The sequence below is a fragment of the Canis lupus genome, chromosome 31 (assembly GCF_048164855.1).
Source record: "Canis lupus baileyi chromosome 31, mCanLup2.hap1, whole genome shotgun sequence".
In the NCBI taxonomy this organism is placed as follows: domain Eukaryota; kingdom Metazoa; phylum Chordata; class Mammalia; order Carnivora; family Canidae; genus Canis; species Canis lupus.
This window is the reverse complement of record NC_132868.1, coordinates 36,536,016-36,554,116: the sequence shown is the minus strand read 5'-3', so window position 1 is coordinate 36,554,116 and position 18,101 is coordinate 36,536,016. Positions and strand designations below refer to the sequence as shown.

Genomic DNA, 18,101 nt, shown 5'->3' with positions numbered 1-18,101 from the left:
GGCCCTCTCGGGTGAGCAAGCAAGCAGCAGCCCCAGGGAAGGAGGCTGCGGAGTGAGTACATACATCGTGATGAGGAGAGAACCACGTGAAACACCAGCCTCAAGCCAGCAGCGCTAAGGAGAGGCTACGTGGGGACCTCACTTGTCCACACCTGCTGGATGGATGTCTTTTGCTCCATCCAGGCTCACAGTCATTACACCCTAACAGGTTTTTATTAGAGAGAGTCCTCTAATAAAATTACATGACTTGTGTCCGTATAAAACCTTATTATAACTAAGCAAATATTTTGGTCAACATGAAGACTGTCTCTTCCACATAAGGAATTTAGAAATAGCTATAATCTCCTCATGTACACGGATATCTACCAAAATGACTAGCCCAAGTGGATATTTCCAAAGAGGAAATGTTTGCCTGTTATATTATCAACTAATGAAATTAGTATTTTCGGAAAAATACTGCCAAAACAGATTGTAATCTGTGTTTTTACGAGCAGACTCATTACTTGACAGAGCTTCTGGAACAGAAAACAAACAAAAATCAACTCAATGTGTCTATCTTTGTCCAAAATTTCCAAGTATCTATGCACACGTTTGAGGAAACTGCATTTAGATATTATTACCAAAATATCCAATATAGGGTGTTTGTGTTATACTTCCCTTTTGCCTACAGCCAATTTCTTTACTAAGTGTCCAAAATAGATGAAGGAGTTTATCTGTGCTGGGGACTTGGTTTCTGATTGCCACCCACTTAGACGTGACTTTAAGATGCTAGAACATCACTCCACCCAAGAAACCTGCAGAGCATCAAGGCTGCACTCTTATGACCACGCATGACCACCGTGATACAGTGAATAAAATAGAATGTTTTCATTTTTCAGGGCAGCGCAGAATGACTTGTTCTTGAGTGCCCGACCAGGTTCTCTATAAATTACTAGTAGAGATGAATGAAATCCTTGAAAATCTATAGATGGCGCCTCTGGACACGAGAAAATATTGAAGGCCACTTTTGCATACAGTCTGTTATTTTATTGCATGGGTTTCACTTAAAGAACAAAATGCACCATCAATGTTTGGAGAGTTTGGGGCCTCAGATTCTGATACACCATCAGTGTTTACACCCGTAAAGCCAAATTCAACAGCATGATTTATGTTAAACAACATCGCTTCAAGATGGCTTAACAAAATGACAACAGAGAAGGGGGGAAGCTTTAAAGATGCGTTACGTTGAGGCATACGCAAGTGTAGGATTAAGAACCATATCATACAAACCTGGAAATCAAATATATTTGGCGGCGTGTCAATTAGAGTTATATGCACATGTATTGTTACTTATCGTATCATTGAAGTCTATTTGGTTCATTTCCTTCATACAGATGAGTCGAGAATTTCAGGAAAACCATGGTTACAAAAATGATCAACCTCGAAAAAGTATGTACAGATAAATGTAAAATCACAAACTAAAAAATATCCCCACCCCTTGCCCTCAGCTTACAAAAGGGGAAGTTCCCCAATCCCCTCCCTCCCCACCCCATGTCCCCAGTTCTAGTTTTTTCTATGGCTTATCACTAGGTGACCTTGGAGCCGAAGAGGAGGGAGCGAACAGAGAGGCATCTTTATGAGGCTCCCATTTTCATCTGTAACAGTTTGAAAAGGGTCTTTTATTCCTCTCCGCACACCCAACTCAGCAATGTTTGCAAGATATTTAAAATTTAAACGGCGGGGGGGGGGGGGATATATATCTATCCATATATATCCTGGGGAACAACAAAGGAATGCCCAAGAAAAAAGCTAATAATGGGCAAAACTATGAGAAAAGGGCATTTTCTGAGCTAAAGATTCCTTTTAAGGCAACAAATAGAGAGAGGGGTATCAAGACTAAAACATGCCAGACCGGATGCTTTTCTAGAACTTTGGCTTTGGAGCCTGGCAGCCCGGGGGCCTCCCCGGCCGGGCAGCAACTCTAGGGCCGCGGGCCCGAGACCCGCAGCAGCTCCGCGGTCAGGCCGGAGCCCTCTATACGTGGGCACTCTTGGCATGAGTGGGCGAGCTGGAGCCCGAGGAGTAGTAGAAACGGTTTTCACCAAAGGCCTGGGCGTCCCCGGCGCAGCAGACGATGACACAGCCGCCCACGAGGCACAGCACGGCCCCGATCCAGCCCGCGTACAGGGAGTAGCCGAAGCTCACGATGGTGGTCTCGCGGTGGGCGCACACCGGGAACCAGATGGTCGCCACGATGGCACAGAGAGCTGCGGAGACGAGAGACACCTGTGACCGGCACACTCAGCGCACCCCTGCACAGCGGGCACGCTGCCCTCGCTCCCCTCGCTCCCCTTGCTCCCCCGGCCCCCGGGGCTCCCGCCCGGCCCAGCTGGGTCAGACCACCGGGCCTTGGTTTTTGCAACAGGTGCCACGGACCAAAGAAGGCCAAGGCAAAAGCCCAGGAATAAGTCATTTGAGCCACAAAATGGGTATTTGCGTTCACTTATCTATCTTCATACATCCATACTTAGAATCCCATCTATCCATACTTAGAATCCCATCTATCCATACTTAGAATCCCATACATCCATACTTAGAATCCCATACATCCATACTTAGAATCCCATACATCCATACTTAGAATCCCATCTATCCATACCTAGAATCCCATATATCCATACTTAGAATCCCATCTATCCATACTTAGAATCCCATATATCCATACTTAGAATCCCATATATCTATACTTAGAATTCTATTACACTTACCTAACTGTATTATAATGATCTCTTTATGTGTCTATTTCCCATCCCAAGTTCTGAGTTCCTGGAAGGCAGGGACCAAGTCCCACTTATGTTTGTAAAGTCAGTGTTTAACTCACTCTGGGGCACATAGTATGTGTTCAGTGTGTACCAAGTGGATGACTAGATGATCTGACATGTTCGGAAATGAGAAACAAAATGATGGGATGCCTGGGTGGTTCAATGGTTGAGCATCTGCCTTCAGCTCAGGGCGTGATCCCGGGGTCCTGGGATCGAGTCCCACATCGGGATCCCTGCAGGGAACCTGCTTCTCCCTCTGCCTGTGTCTCTGCCTCTCTCTCTCTCTCTCTCTTTCTCCCCATGTGTGTGTCTCTCATGAATAAATGGGTAAAATCTTAAGAAAGAAGAAAGAGAAAGAAGAAAGAAAGAAAGAAAGGAAAGAAAGAAAGAAAGAAAGAAAGAAAGAAAGAAAGAAAGAAAGAAAGAAAGGAAAGGAAAGGAAAGGAAAGGAAAGGAAAGGAAAGGAAAGGAAAGGAAAGGAAAGGAAAGGAAAGGAAAGGAAAGGAAAGGAAAGGAAAGGAGGAAGGAAATGATGCCCACTTCATCTTTCCAATGGTCAGTTGGAAAACTCCCATTACAATTTGGCCAATTCACATGACGAAGACTGAAGAAGCTCGGAGAATTCTCTTGCTGTGGTGGATGTTGCTAGACATCAGCGGAGTACTGGCTAAGAGTCTGAGTCTGTGGTGCTGTTCACGATCACATAATCTCAATACACCAATAAGCAATGCTCAGAGTCAAAGAATCTACCCATGCAAGGGTTCCACGGTGATGATATCTGAGTCACAATGGTAGAATTTTATGGTCTTCCAGCAACCAGTCTAACTTTCAGACGTGGTTTAGATTTTAAAGAGGAAGATAAGAAATAGCTTCCGTATCATTTAGTTCTTCCTCTCCTCCTAAGCAAAGTAGCAAAACAAGGGCAGGCAAGAGCCTACGAAAACTTTTAAAAATGCTGTAAACCTCCACTCGGGCATTGTCAAATAGGGTGGTCACAAGCTACAGGGGCTTTTAAAGGTTTCTCAAGAGGCTAGTGAGACCAAAAAAACTGTGTTTTGCACTTTAATTAATTAAAATTTAAATAACCACATGTGGCTAGTGGCTAATGCGCTGAACACAACCCCCAACAAAGTAACTCCATAACTTCCCTTGGTGTCACCTGATTTCTCACAACTACAAGGAGGAAAGAAATTTTAGTTGAAGCTTTACATTGGGATCACACATTAAAGCTGACAGATCAGGAAAATAATCACAATGAGGTTTTCAATCATTAGCCATTTATTAGCCTTCAATAAATTCAAGGTACTGTGATGTTTGCTACCTGGAGTCTCCTTGTCACTTTCAACTCAGGATTTCTGACTTCTCACCCTGAGTGATTTTCTGACTTAACCTCAATGCCCACAGAGAAGATATAGAATTTTTCGTTAAACAGAAGCACCCAAATCTAACAGTCTCATACATTAGTTCTAAACTGAAGAAAAGATTTAAGTCTTACCCACTTTGAAAGACCTCTTAAGGGGGATCCCTGGGTGGCTCAGCAGTTTAGCACCACCTGTGGCCCAGGGCGTGATCCTGGAGTCCGGGGATCGAGTCCCACATCGGGCTCCCTGCGGGGAGCCTGCTTCTCCCTCTGTCTGTGTCTCTGTCTCTCTCTGTGTGTGTGTATGTGTCTCTCATGAATAAATAAATCTTTTTAAAATATTTTTTTTTAAAAAAAGACCTCTTAAGCCACCTCACTGCATTTTGTGTAGCTTGGAATAGGTTCTTGTCAACAACAGACTAAACCCAGCCCCACGAGCTGGGTATAGATACACATGAGTAAATGGGATTCCTATTATAAAAAAGCATAGATCTCTAGTAGAAGTCAGAGGGAAGAAAATTAATTTGGGGGTTTTTTAGTTGCTCAAATTGCCTTTATAATAGCCTAAATTCTCTCCATTAATGTGAACTATTCACATATTTCAGGAGTTTGTATAGATTACCTAAGAAGGTAAAATCTGTCAATATGCTCATGGCTTCATTTTTTTCTTAGAGTAAGAACAATCACGCCAGCTTCTGTAATATGTTTATATGCGATACCATGAGACGATGTATTTTCCTTCTGTGAATAGTGTTTCAAGAAAACCAGTGTCAATTGACTCTTCCCTTTCCAGCCCAGGGCCTCGAACACCTGACATACAGGGGAAAAAAGTCTTTTTTCTCTCTTCCGCCAGCCACACATTCCAAATGCAGCACTCACCAAGTACAGCGTGGCTACTGTCGGAGTCATACCCTCAGCAAGACACCGAGAAAGAAGAAAAAGAGTCTTTTTTGGTGTCAGGACAAGAAACAAACTCTTCTAGAGTGTTTCAGGCAGAGAAAACTGCTCTAGGCTCTTCATACAATCCAGCTGCTTACCCCGAGCCCCCCAAAGGGAGCGCTCATTCTGCTTGAGTCAAACAGCAATCTAGCAAGGGCTTCCAAATACCCAAGCTTGATTAGAAGGAAAAGGTAGGGAGGAAATAGCTGAATTCCACAGGGAGAAAAAAAAAATTTGATTCCCAAACAGCTGATTTGGTTCAATTCAATCTATCATTTCCATAAATAATTAGCCTGATTTCAAAACAGTATACCATTCAAATTTATATTTTTCAGTTATTTTATATTTATACATACGACACACACACACATACTCCTAAGTATTCCCCACACTTCATGTAAACCTGACTCGAATGCAGATTTGGTGTGGATTTTATAAAATAAAGATATACATGATAGATAGATAGATGATAGATAGATAGATAGATGATAGATAGATAGATAAGAAATTTGCCTAGTTCTTCCCCTTTTCCTAAGCAAGAATAAGAGTATCTTCAAAAAAAAAAAAAAAAAAAAAAAAAAAGAGTATCTTCACATGGGGAAAGAATCAGGCTCGATATTTCCAAAAAAATAATCAGCCTTGATTTTGACTGTTTGGGGGATTTTGCTAGATTTTATTCCAACATAATTCACTAGAAAAAGGAAACATCAGGGACGTGTCTAAACATTTAAATAATGAACATACCAGACCGGGTGAATGAACGAGGGATGGATGGGTGAGAGACAGTCTCATTTCAAGTCTCCTTTCCACTTCAAACCCACCAAAACTGACTTCCAAAATCCTGAAACTGTAATGTGACTTTAACACACTTGAACTTGCAAGCTCATGATTTACCTCGTTAAAGATTTCCTTCTTTTATAACCGCCACAAAACAAGGCGAACAAGCGCCAGCGGGGTTACTTTATTTCCTAGTAGATGAATGAACTCTGGGTGGAATTCCTGTGGCTCTCAAAGATGAACCACATCAAAACCACTAAAAGATGACAGGCCGCCACACAACATGAAGGGAAATGAGAGGTTCACTGGAAACAGTGACCTGCAATTGAACTCAGAATGAAGAATGTTTAGAAACTAAAAAAGAAGAACTTACTCAATTTCAGCATGGTTTGAAGGGAAAGGGGGATGTTTTAATCAGTTAAGTCGAAATCCAAGAGTTAAATCATTGCTTAACTAAAAGATGTGAAATATTAATAAAACTAGCAAAAAATTTTGGCTTTCTTAATGACGGAGGAGGCCCGCTAGATTTACTTCTATTTGTAGACACACACACACAGTTCATAATGGTTCTCCCAGTTACTCAGAGAAAATAGAATACTTCTCTAAAAAAAGTCACGGTTACCCATAAGGTAAAGAAAAATTGAAGAAAGATAAAGAGAATTTTCATTGCTTTGTTTTGTCATGTCACCAGAATGCATTTTTAAAGGAAGTCTTGGGACACCTGGGTGGCTCAGTGGTTGAGCATCTGCCTTCAGCCCAGGACATGATCCCAGGGTCTTGGGATCGAGTTCCATATTGGGCTCCCTGCATGGGGCCTGCTTCTCCCTCTGCCTGTGGCTCTGCCTCTCTCTCTGTGTCTCATGAATAAATAAAATCTTAAAAATAAATAAACAATAAAGTAAGTCTCTAACAGAAAAATTCTAATGGTCAGATCTTCCAATTTCTCCTCTTCTACTTTCCAAAGATGCAATAGTTAACTGCACAAGGCGGGGCGGGGAGGGGATCTGTCATTTTGGAGGGAACAGAAAGTGAAAACTGGGGACATACTTAGCTGAAAGAAAGAAATAAAGAAAGAGAAAGAAAGAAAAGAAAAGAGAAAAGAAAAGAAAGAATAGAAAAAAAGAAAAGAAAAAAGAAAAGAAAAGAAGAAAGAAAAGAAAAGAAAAGAAAAGAAAAGAAAAGAAAAGAAAAGAAAAGAAAAGAAAAGAAAAGAAAAGAAAAAAGAAAAGAAAAGGAAAGAAAAGAAGAGGAAGAGGAGGAGGGCAGGCAAGAAGGCTTCACTGTGCAGATCCAGATTCACCTGGACTTGGTGCTCTCACAAACAGAACTCCCTGCTCTTCATGGAATAAAATTGTTTGCTAAGTTTCAAATAATGTAATACAATGTGTTCTTTAGCTGATAGAATTCGGCCTTATTTAAAGTTAACAATGATCCTGATGTAGCCAAACACAGAAAATAGTAGGAAAGGCAATTCTAGAGCAATGTACACACAGCTTTTAATTTTTTTAGGGATTAGATGACACATGGTAATATATGGAGTTAAATAAATGTGATGAAGTTAAATAAAATGAGCATATGTGTGTGTGACTTTGAAGGTACCAATTTAGAAAGAGAGGGAAAGACTGACAAAGAGGCCCAGAAAGGCAGAAAAGCACCAGACTCTGACATTTCTTCCTTCCTCCAATGAACACCTCTGTTTTCAGGCTTAATCGTTTTCAGAACTAAGAACTGACAGGACTTTAAAAGCATTAATTCTGGCACAAAGCAATATTTCCGCTAAAATCACATAAATTACTCTGAGTGATATAAGTAATATGGGGGAAAAATTTTCCTTGATATTATATCTGAGATTTGCTTCAAAAAAATTCTGGGGACTGGAAGAAAAGAAGTACATTGGTGAAACAGACTGGCCTCGAGTTTATCATTATTAAGAATGAGTTTGAGTTATACTATTTTTTCTACTTTTATGTATGTATGATATTTTCCACAATAAAAACTATTTCTTAAATTTTCTTCCATTTAAACATCTTACAGTGCACTGAATGTTGCCTTCTACAATTGATGCTATTATAACATATATTCTAAATAGCAACTAACTTTAGCTTTGTACCAATTAACTCAAGGCAACAAGTAATGAGATTTCTAACAAGCTGTTGGTTGGAGTCATATATGTTATTTCCTTATAATCTGAATCTAGAAAAATCTTAGTTTTTCTTTTTTTTTTATTTGTGACTCTCTAAATTTTGACTTAAGAAAACATAGCTGCCAAAGGACATACTCCTCTTACACAATGACTTTTATGAAGACCTAAATTTAAAATAATCATCAAGTCAGTGGAATATTTGACTGCATTTTTTTCCTGGCTTGCTTTCAACATTTTTCCCTTTTATTTCTATTTCGCACATCATTATCTTTTTTTTCCCCGTAACTTTTTTTAAAAGCCTCATGGTTATTTGTTAATCTTTTTTTTTAATCACAGAGCTTAGAAATAGGAGAGACTTCACAAAGCATTTAATTCCTCCAATTTTACCAATAAGGTCATTTTAAGAAACGACCATACTAAAGATCCCACAACCTTTCCACTACCCATATGAAAGTTGATTTACATTATGAGCTCGTTTGTATAAAGTTGATGAGTTTAGAAGAAAACATTTTCCATCTATTCTCTTGAGACCCCAGGATTAAGGGCATCACTGTTGACTCCACACCCAAGGGTGACCCTTCCTAGGACATCTGATTCTGTGCGCATGACAAGCTCAATCTGTCCCACAGTTGCACACACCCTTTATTTTACTGCAATTCCATTATTACCAGTAAGGTCCAAATTGAAACTACTTCCTTCCAATACAAATACAATTCCTGGGGCCATATTTTTAAATAGGAGGAGAGAAAATGAGAGGATCCCACTAAGGAAAAAATATGCACTTCTCCTTCCATTCCCTACCCCATCTCCCCACCCAAATCAAGTATTTCCTAAGAAACACCCAAATCAAGTATTTCCTAAGTTACAGTGAAGTAAGAATGAGATCAAATCAGAACTAAGCTTGAGTATTTTTAGCTGGGTAGTTTAACGTGGCTTCTTATAATGGAATAAGCAAAAACAAAAAAACAAAACAAAAAAAAAACTAAAAAACAAAAAACCAACCTCCAACTACTTATTGATCTACACTCTGGGTTTTACAAAGTAAACAATGGAAATGTCTCCATTTGACCAGGATGTGACCTGGCATTTCCAGGAAGAGCTCACTGTCTCTCTTGACCAATACCATGCGTGGAGATTGCCCTGCAGGAATGAGACATGATCAAAAGAATACCCGACTGCCCTCTGGGTTAGCTCTCTATTTCCTCTAACCAACAACAGCAGTGAGAACAGCAACCATTTGCTGAGCACTTGCTATGTGCCGGACACCAGGCTAAACAACTTGCACCTCCTTTTACTGTTCTTACCAACCTCAGACATAAGCATAATCACCTCGTTTCATATAAAGGCTCAGAGACATTAAGTAACTGGCCCAGGTCACACAGGTGGAAAGTGGGAGATCCAAGACTCAGTGCAGGTGGTCTGACCCCCCAGTGATAAGATAAAGCAGCTCAGGGCATAGGCACCTCCTGCCTGGGTAGGGGCTCTCAGGTGCACCTGGATCCATCCTCGATCTGAGGAGTCGGCTACATCAGGCCCCCATTCCTACCCCCAAAGCTGGACTGAATTCTCACACCATTAAACTTGAGACCATGGAGAAGGCAACACTATTGTTCAACAGACGTATTTTTAAGCCTTTGGAAAAATGGAAATGTTCAGGGTCAGGAAAAACTGATTTTAAGTAATCGTGCTCACAGTCTCCATATCCAAATCACCTTCGGTATTGTTTCCAGTTCCTGGGCCCCCAGACCCCAGAGCTGCCTGGTCCCCTTTGGTCAGCGACCACACCTCAGCTGGAGCATCACTGGTGACCTGCAGGAGCCCAGCACTGGTTTCTCCGGGGAGAGCGTCAGAAGTCAATCCAGAGCAACACAAAGGGAGCCTTCACTCCCTCGAGCTCCTCCCATCCATGCCAACAGGGGAACCGAGGCACTGGGCTCCAGAGAAGACTCAGAGGCGACCAGCAGGTGCCACAGCTGAGACAATGAGCACTGCATGTCCAGAGCTAGCTCTTTCCAGTCCAAACAACACCCAACCTGAAGGCAAGTGACGACCCACTGAGAAATAAATCCAATGGAACCCCAAAGAGGCAACAGGTAACCCTGGAAATTCAAAGCCACAGGAGGGCAAGGGGTGGCGTCCTCACCCCAACCTGATAGCAAATGGCTGGGAAGGTGCAGCCACTCTGAGAGTTCACTCAACGGGCTTCCGTGTTTTCACCCCGCAGTGATGAGGGACTGAGGATCCCACACCACTACCAGCCGCACCCCACGTCCCTCTCTACAATTCTGTCCACATCCACCAAGCAACCCACTTGAAAAGGATAAAGGAAAGCTTTAATTCAGCTAGGAAATTTCAAATAATGGTTGCTGGGTTTGTTTGTTTTTTAATAACCCTTGTTACTCACCTGGACAATTCAGGTGTTTTTAGGGTTTTTATTTTTTAAAGAAATACCAATTGGTCTATATGTACTTGCTTTTATTTATGTCTCTGTTTTCCACAGGGTTTGGGTTTTTTTTTTGTTTCCTTCATGCACTCTCTTAGTGGGTACTCTGTGATTCTCACATGGAAGGCCAGAATTTCTAAAAATGAACACCTAACACAACAGACTCACCCGTTGGCTCTGGCATCCTCGGAGCCCCAGAGAGTCTTCTGGAGATTCTCTAAGAATGTGATGCAAGTAACAGTGCCAACTGCCCAGGATGAGAAGTGTTTCCACCTGGATCCCACAAACCAATTTACCTGCAGAGCTTTGGTCTAACTGTGGGAATTTGAATGTAAAGATCTGACCTCCAAAAAGCACTGCGACAGAGGACCCGGGCAGTTAGAGGAATCGCCTGCCACTGTGTGTTCCACGTGGCACCCCACACAAATGCTTTGTGGCTGGAACCAAAATGTCCACGCCAAGATTGCTCTCTGGAAATGACAGTGGCCCTCCGGTCTTTGCAGTCCCGTCACCCAACACCTGCCCCCCCAACACACACCCACACAAGCCCCTCCTCTGCGTTCTCTGTGGCTTCACAGGTCCCTGAAACCCTCCACCCCTTTGCAATCTTATGGAATGGCACGCTTACCTCACATGCCCCCTTACTCCCCGCACTGACCCATATAAACCCTGACCCTTGGAGCACCCAGATGGCTCAGTGGTCGAGCATCTCCCTTCGGCTCCGGTCGTGATCACAGGGTCCCAGGATCAAGTCCCACATCGGGCTCCCTGCAGGGAGCCTGCTTCTCCCTCTGCCTGTGTCTCTGCCTTGCTCTCTGTGTCTCTCATGAATAAATGAATAAAATCTTTAAAATAAAAACAAAAAAAGAGAACCCTGACCCTTACCCTTCAAGCATATAGTCTGATACCAGTTTGGGATGGGAATTCCTTGTCTCAGGAGAACCTGACTTTACGTCTAACCCATATGCAGACCAGTTGCTGCTCACCAATACATCAGGGCACTTTGCAGCAAGAGCCGCTGTTCTTGAAATTCATGTCTTCTATTAGGATTTAGAATGTGCTGGTGGGATTAGCATTCAGGAAAAAAAGTAGAGAGAAATGAAATCACTGAAGGGAGCAGAGCTAGAAGGATCCTCACTAGGTCGTTAAATCAAACCCTCTGTGTGCAGGTGTAACCAGGAAAACTGAAGGAGCACGTGCCATTTCCTTGGCCTGGGCTGGCCACCCCCCCGCCCCCATCCGTGGTCTCAACACCTTCTCTTCAATTCTCAAAAACTCATCCCTAGAATCCTCTGCTCTGGGAAACTCCTCCAGTCTGGCTTGGGCCCCTTCCTGTGTGTGTGCACAACCTATACACCTTTCTTCGATGAGCACATGCCACACTCTTATCGAGATGCCCCAGTACACTCAGAGCAGAGACTGCCTTTTCCACCAGAGTCCCCGGTGCCGACCACGGTGCCTGGCACTCAGCAGATGCTCAATGAATCCTTACTGAATACAAGATTAAGGGGCCCCTGGGGCTCAGTCGGTGGAGCATGCGACTCTTAACCTCGGGATTGTGAGTTTGAGCCCCGTGATGGGTACAGAGATTACTTAAAATCTTAAGGGGTGCCTGGGTGACTCAGTCAGTTGAGCATCTGACTTTGGCTCAGGTCAGATCTTAGGATCCTGGGATCGAGCCCCAAGTTGGGTTCCCTGCTCAACAGGGAGTCCGTCTGCCCCTCTACCCCTCCCCTCCCCCCTTCCCTTGTTACTGAGCATTTAGTAATTCCCCAGCTCATGTGCCCTCTCTCTCTCTCAAACAAATAAAATTTTTTAAAAGATTTTTATTTATTTATTCATGAGAGACAGAGAGAGAGGGAGAGGCAGAGGGAGAAGCAGGCTCCATGCAGGGAGCCCGACACGGGACTCAATCCTGGGTCTCCAGGATCATGCCCTGGGCTGAAGGCGGCGCTAAACCACTGAGCCACCGGGGCTGCCCAGAATCTTTTAAAAAAATAAAATAAATAAAATAATAAAAAAATAAAATAAATAAAATAAAATAAATAAATAAAATCTTAAGATAAATTAAAATGAAATACTGAATCATCCCTGGAGATCTACCATCCTCTTTTCTCTTGCCCTCCTCCTTCTGTACTCTTTCTTTATACATTAAATGAAGCTCTCAACTGTGGCTACGCATAAGAATTACTTAGAAGCCTTCAAAAAATATCTTTGCTTGGCCTGATGCCCAGGAATTCCAGATGCTGGGATCTGGGCATAGGTATTCCCACAAAAGGGATTCCACTGGGAAGCCTGAGTGGAGAGCTGCTGTGTCGCTCTCTCCTGTCCCCGGGTCTCTGTCTTAAGTATACCCATATAATCCTTTCTGCCTTTTGCTTTTTAATTTGTTTTCATGTTCAGTGACACCTCCCCCCACCCCCCAGCCACAGACAGTACCTGTCCTTCTGCATCAAATACCCATGAAACAGAAAGGGATACACATCATGGGGAGCTTTTCCCGGGGAGATACCTTTGGCTTCCTTTCACATGCCTCTTGAACCCCATGAAGCAGGCAAGATCTGCAATTCATCAGGTTCACTCGAAGTCGGGGTGCTAGATAGAAAGCGGTCTTACCCAGCAGAATGAGCATGACGCCAGCCAGCTGGGCCCGCCTGTACTTGGCCACACCGGGCTCATGGCCCATTCGAATGCAGGGGAGAACCGTCAGCAGCAGGAGAATGGCCGGCAGCCCCAGGACCGAAGCTGCGATCATCAGGGCTCGGCAGGCCTGCACATAGCCTGGACACGAGAGAACACACAGCGGCGTTAGAGCGGGGCTCCCACCCCCAGGATCCTGAACTCCGGCCCCAGGGAGCTCTGCACCACCTGCCTTCCTCCGGCCCCATTCCAGGACTTGGAACGTGGTACATGCTGCCGAAGATCACATGTTCAACTTTTAAAGTGACTCCAGGACCAAAAAAAAGGAGTTGGAGGCTGGAGAGGCTGAACGGAGATCCCCGGGTTAGACCACTTGTCGAAGTTTCCAGGATGCAGGGACCACGAATCCAATTACGCCACGACATCACCTTCTGAAAGAGTCAGACTAAAACTCAAACCTTCTCAGATGCCTCCTGTGATCTCAGATGCCACTCGCCTCATCTCTAAGGTGAAAATGATAATAGTGCCTAGAGCTCTCTAAGAGAATTCAACCGAGATTAAATTAGCGGACTCATGCAGTGCTGAGAACAGCGCCTGGCACATACGGAATACTCCAGAAAGATGAGCTGTTATTACTGGTGTTATTACTCTGTGTCAGTGCATTTTATCTCCAGGTGCACTAGGTGATTTTGTCCCCAACCATATGCTTTTATTCCCGTGGTATATAGTCTGTGGTCCTAACTAGACAATCTAAGGCTTCGGCTTGGTATTTCCCCAGAGGATGCTGCGCTCATGAATCCTGACCCCTATCGATGGTGCAGCACGTGACCCACGCTCAGGCTCCATGTCCCGCCTCACCCAGTCTCCTGGGCATGCTTCCACAACGGGCTGGTGTGGCTCTAAAGGCATCTCTCCAGCCCCAAGGATTCCTAGAGGGCAGACACCTGTCTTCACCGAGTTAATACCAGGCCCACGGCAGCTGATGTAAACGTACAATTAGGAATGAAGGAATAAGAAGTTAAATAATAAGAGTGGAGCAAAACCAACTGAACTTCATGCTGTCAAATCAAAATGCCAGGTAACAATTTCATTAGGAAAAAAGATTACAATATGTGCCATATTTATGTAAAATAACTCTGACAAGATACCAGCAGAATATGGCAGGCGTAGATGTACTGTTTCTCATTAAAACACCCTCCTTCCTCCAAAAATAAAGGAGGGGGTTGTATTTATTACTCTCCCTTGTCTGCTTAGTGGCCCGGGGAGAGGCAGAGTTAAAGACAAAGCCAAAAATGAGCCCCAGTGTCTGCCTCACTAACCTGTGTCTGGCCTGTGCACCAAGAGCCAACTACAGCACTGTCTCTAAGCAGGATCTGCTCCCCCAGAACTCAGACCCCCTGGGCACTCTTCCAGCCACTGCCCTCATCAGCTTCTTCAAAACGAAGGGTAAACAATCAATCAACTATCTGTTGACCTGAAGAACCACCCCCCCACACACACACACACACAGAGAAGAGCCACAGGATTCTGAGGTCGGACCTCTTAGCAAAGTCCTGTGCCCCCGCAGCTAGCAGGAGAGCCAGGCTGGACACCACAGGCACAGTCAACTAGCAGCTGAGGGTCTGAAATTCATGGTGCAGGCTGTCCATGCGCCTGAGGCCAAGGCCATGACTGAAAAATCAAAAGATGGAGACTGAGATCTGTTCCTGTGCCCATCCAAGTGCGAGGGAGGGAGACCGCAGCAAGGATGAGGCCCTCCCTGAAGTGAACTCCATCTGTAGGATGGTCTGTTCTCTGAAAATAAACCACTTGGCTCTAAATGCTCAGTAAACTTAATTTCAGGGGAAAGGAAGAAAAAAGGAGGGAAGGAGGGAGGGAAGGAGGGAAGGAGGGAAGGAAGGAAGGAAGGAAGGAAGGAAGGAAGGAAGGAAGGAAATGGAAAGGAAGGAAGGAAGGAAGAAAAGAAAGAAAGAAAGAAAGAAAGAAAGAAAGAAAGAAAGAAAGAAAGAAAGAAAGAAAGAAAGAAAGAAAGAAAGAAAGAAAAAGAAACTTTATGCTTTGCTCAGATTCCTACAAATATCATACCCAGCTTTTAATAAAAATTATACCAACAATTTCTGAAGCCTCTACTGCATCAAAGGAGGTTTGCATGTCTCATTTAATCCCCCAAAACAACACTGAAAGAGAGGTGGGTTGGTTTGATTTCGATTTTTAAAGGAAGACAACCGGTGTTCGCAAAGACTAGTAAATTGTCCTAAATTACCCAGATTACGAGCACTGGAGCCCAGAGTCCCTCCCAGGTCTACCAAGGCTGCCATTAAGTGCAGGTGAGTGCAGATCTTCTGGGTTCCCGGGACCCCTGTCATTCTGAAAGTTCCACATGGAGTAGAGGAGGGTGCCTGGCTGGCTCAGGCAGAAGAATGAGCTACTCCTGATCTTGGGGTGGAGAGTTCAAGCCCCATGTTGGGTGTAAGGATTCATTAAGAAACTTTTTTTTTTTTTAATTTTTAAAAAATGGAGAAGATAGCGCTTGGCAGGACTCCCACGGAGGTGCGCACCAGCCGCCTCGGCAGCAATTCCTGGTGCAGGAGATGCAAAGAGAGGAGGAGCCTCCTGTATCTTGGAGGAATTTAACATGAAAAGGTAGAAAGACTTGAACAGTGAACAAAAAAAGTCTAAATGTGCCCTGATGGTGATAAAAGTGAAATACCAGAGCAGCAAGGAGGAAGGGGGGATTGACTCCAAGTACAAGGGCTGGACACTTGGGGGGGCTTGTGGGGAGGGGGGAGCAGAGTCCGCAGGGAGCTAGAGGCTCCCCCAGGAGATGGCCCCAAGCCAGGGGCTCCCGGACTGGCCTTGGAGCCGAGCTAGGCGCTGGTTAGGGAACCAGGACAGGCCTCCCGCGGCGCCACCCCAAGCCCAGCGGGACAGAAGGCGGGGGCGGGGGGGGGGTCCACCCCGCGGGGGGGAGGGCAGAGAAGGGCCCACCCCACCCCCACCCACCCCGGGGCGGAGCCCGCGGCCGGCCTCTCACCCAGCTGGCTCCACGTTCCCGTCCCAATTGAAACTGGTGCCCAGAATTTTTCGACGGGGAAGCCCGTGAAGATGGGGGGGCGGGGGGGCTGGCGTCGGAAGAGACGGACGGGGACAATTCTCTCCCCTCGCGTCTGCGGGACACACTGGGGGCGGCTCGCCTTCTCGCTTGGGGGGGCCATCATCCCAATCGCACGGGGGGGGGGGGCGGGGGTCAACTCTTCCCTATCGGACCAGAAGGGGGGGCGGGGGTCAACTCTTCCTATCGGACCAGCCGGCAGGGGGAGGGGGGGTCAACTCTTCCCTATCGGACCGGCGGGGCGGGGGGAGGGGGGTCAACTCTTCCCTATGGGACCAGAAGGGGGGGTGAGGGGTCAAGTCTTCCCTATCGGACCAGAAGGGGGGCGCGGGGGGTCAACTCTTCCCTATCGGACCAGAAGGGGGGGCGGGGAGTCAAGTCTTCCCTATCGCACGGGCGGGGGCCGGGGGGTGGGGTATATGGGACCAGGCGGTGCAGAGGCAGGGAAGGGGTCACCGCGGGGCGGGGGGAGGGGGGTCAACTCTTCCCTATGGGACCAGAAGGGGGGGCGGGGGTCAACTCTTCCTATCGGACCAGCCGGCAGGGGGAGGGGGGGTCAACTCTTCCCCGTCGGACCGGCGGGGGGGGGAGGGGGGTCAACTCTTCCCTATCGGACCAGAAGGGGGGACGGGGGGTCAAGTCTTCCCTATCGGACCAGCCGGCAGGGGAGGGGGGTCAACTCTTCCCTATGGGACCAGAAGGGGGGGCGGGGAGTCAAGTCTTCCCTATCGCACGGGCGGGGGCCGGGGGGGGGGGGTATATGGGACCAGGCGGTGCAGAGGCAGGGAAGGGGTCACCGCGGGCCGCGGCCGACGCCCCATGCGGGGGCAGGGGGTGCGGGAACGGGACGACCTGGCGGGCTGGGAGGGCCCTCACCCCGGGGCGGGCTGCGGGACGGGCACGGGGCTTCGGGCCCACGGACGGCGGGAACGTGGGCAGGCGGCGCGACGGCCACCCCCGCGGCCAGGGTTCCCAGCGCGGGCCCACGGCTCGGCCCGCGGACTTCTCGGGGTGCCTCGGCCCGCGCCCCCTGCCACGGCCCCAAATTCCAGACGAGAAAACTGCGGCGGGCGAGGTCGGGGGCGGGGCCGCCTGGTCCCTTCCCGCGAGGCGGACGGAGGGCGCCCCGCCGAGCGCCGAGCGCCGAGGTCAGGGGCGGGGGCAGCGGCTCGAGGCGAGGTCCTTACCCGGCAGGATGAGGATGTCCACCAGGGGCTTGCAGTGGTACAGCCCCGTGGCCATGACGCAGTCGGCCCACAGCCCCTTGGAGCCCAGTTCGTCCAGCTTGCGGCAGGTGGGGATGGTGTAGCCGCAGGTGACCACCCAGTCGTTGGTGGACGTGGTGACGATGATGCCGATCCAGCCCACGAAGCTCGTGACGAAGCCCACGACCTGCAGGCACGTGGCCACCATCGTGGCCGCCACCCCGGCGTCCCCGGGGCTCGCCCCAGCAGCTGTGCCCGCGCCGGGGACTGCGCTCGCGACGGCGGACGTGGGAGGCTGCGGCCCGGCTCGACCGCGACGGCTGGGCAGGGCGCCCCCGCCCCCCTCTTTAAACCCCGGGGACCCGGCCCGCGAGCGCCAATCGGCGACGGCCCCGGCCAGCCGGCCAACCGCGGGGCGGGGCCCGGGTGCAGGGGGCGGGGGGGGGGGGGGCGCAGGGTTAGGGACGCGCGGCGATGCGGCCTCCGCGCCCAGCCCCGCGTCGCACGGTCCAGGTGGGAAAGGAAAATAAGTGGCTCCAGGTCCGCGACACGGAGAGCGGTGAGCCCCCCCCCCCCCGCAGGCGCGCGGTCCCGGGTGCTGCGGACGGTCCCCTGGCGGCCCCGCGGCAGCCTGTGGCTGCGTCCCCGCCCCGCTCCATCCCTGCCCCTCGCTCCCCCCGC

At 47.5% G+C, this 18,101-nt stretch overlaps 1 protein-coding gene across 1 annotated transcript; it reads right to left on the bottom strand.

The window, feature by feature from the left end:
• Nucleotides 1-1,004: 1,004 nt before the first annotated feature.
• On the bottom strand, nt 1,005-17,746 carry CLDN11 (claudin 11). The gene is made up of 3 exons (XM_072808047.1): nt 17,403-17,746; nt 13,080-13,244; nt 1,005-2,246 (listed from the first exon to the last, which is right to left on the bottom strand). The coding sequence occupies exons 1-3, from the start codon at nt 17,626-17,628 to the stop codon at nt 2,014-2,016; spliced, it is 624 nt and encodes a 207-aa protein (XP_072664148.1). The 5' UTR covers nt 17,629-17,746; the 3' UTR covers nt 1,005-2,013.
• Between the last annotated feature and the right edge of the window lie 355 nt (nt 17,747-18,101).

Coding starts and splice junctions, on each gene's coding strand:
- CLDN11 (XM_072808047.1), bottom strand. CDS start 17,628: ATGGTGGCCACGTGCCTGCAGGTCGTGGGCTTCGTCACGAGCTTCGTG. Junction 13,245..17,402: donor GGACATCCTCATCCTGCCGG/GTAAGGACCTCG, acceptor TCTCGTGTCCAG/GCTATGTGCAGGCCTGCCGA. Junction 2,247..13,079: donor CGTCATGCTCATTCTGCTGG/GTAAGACCGCTT, acceptor TCGTCTCCGCAG/CTCTCTGTGCCATCGTGGCG.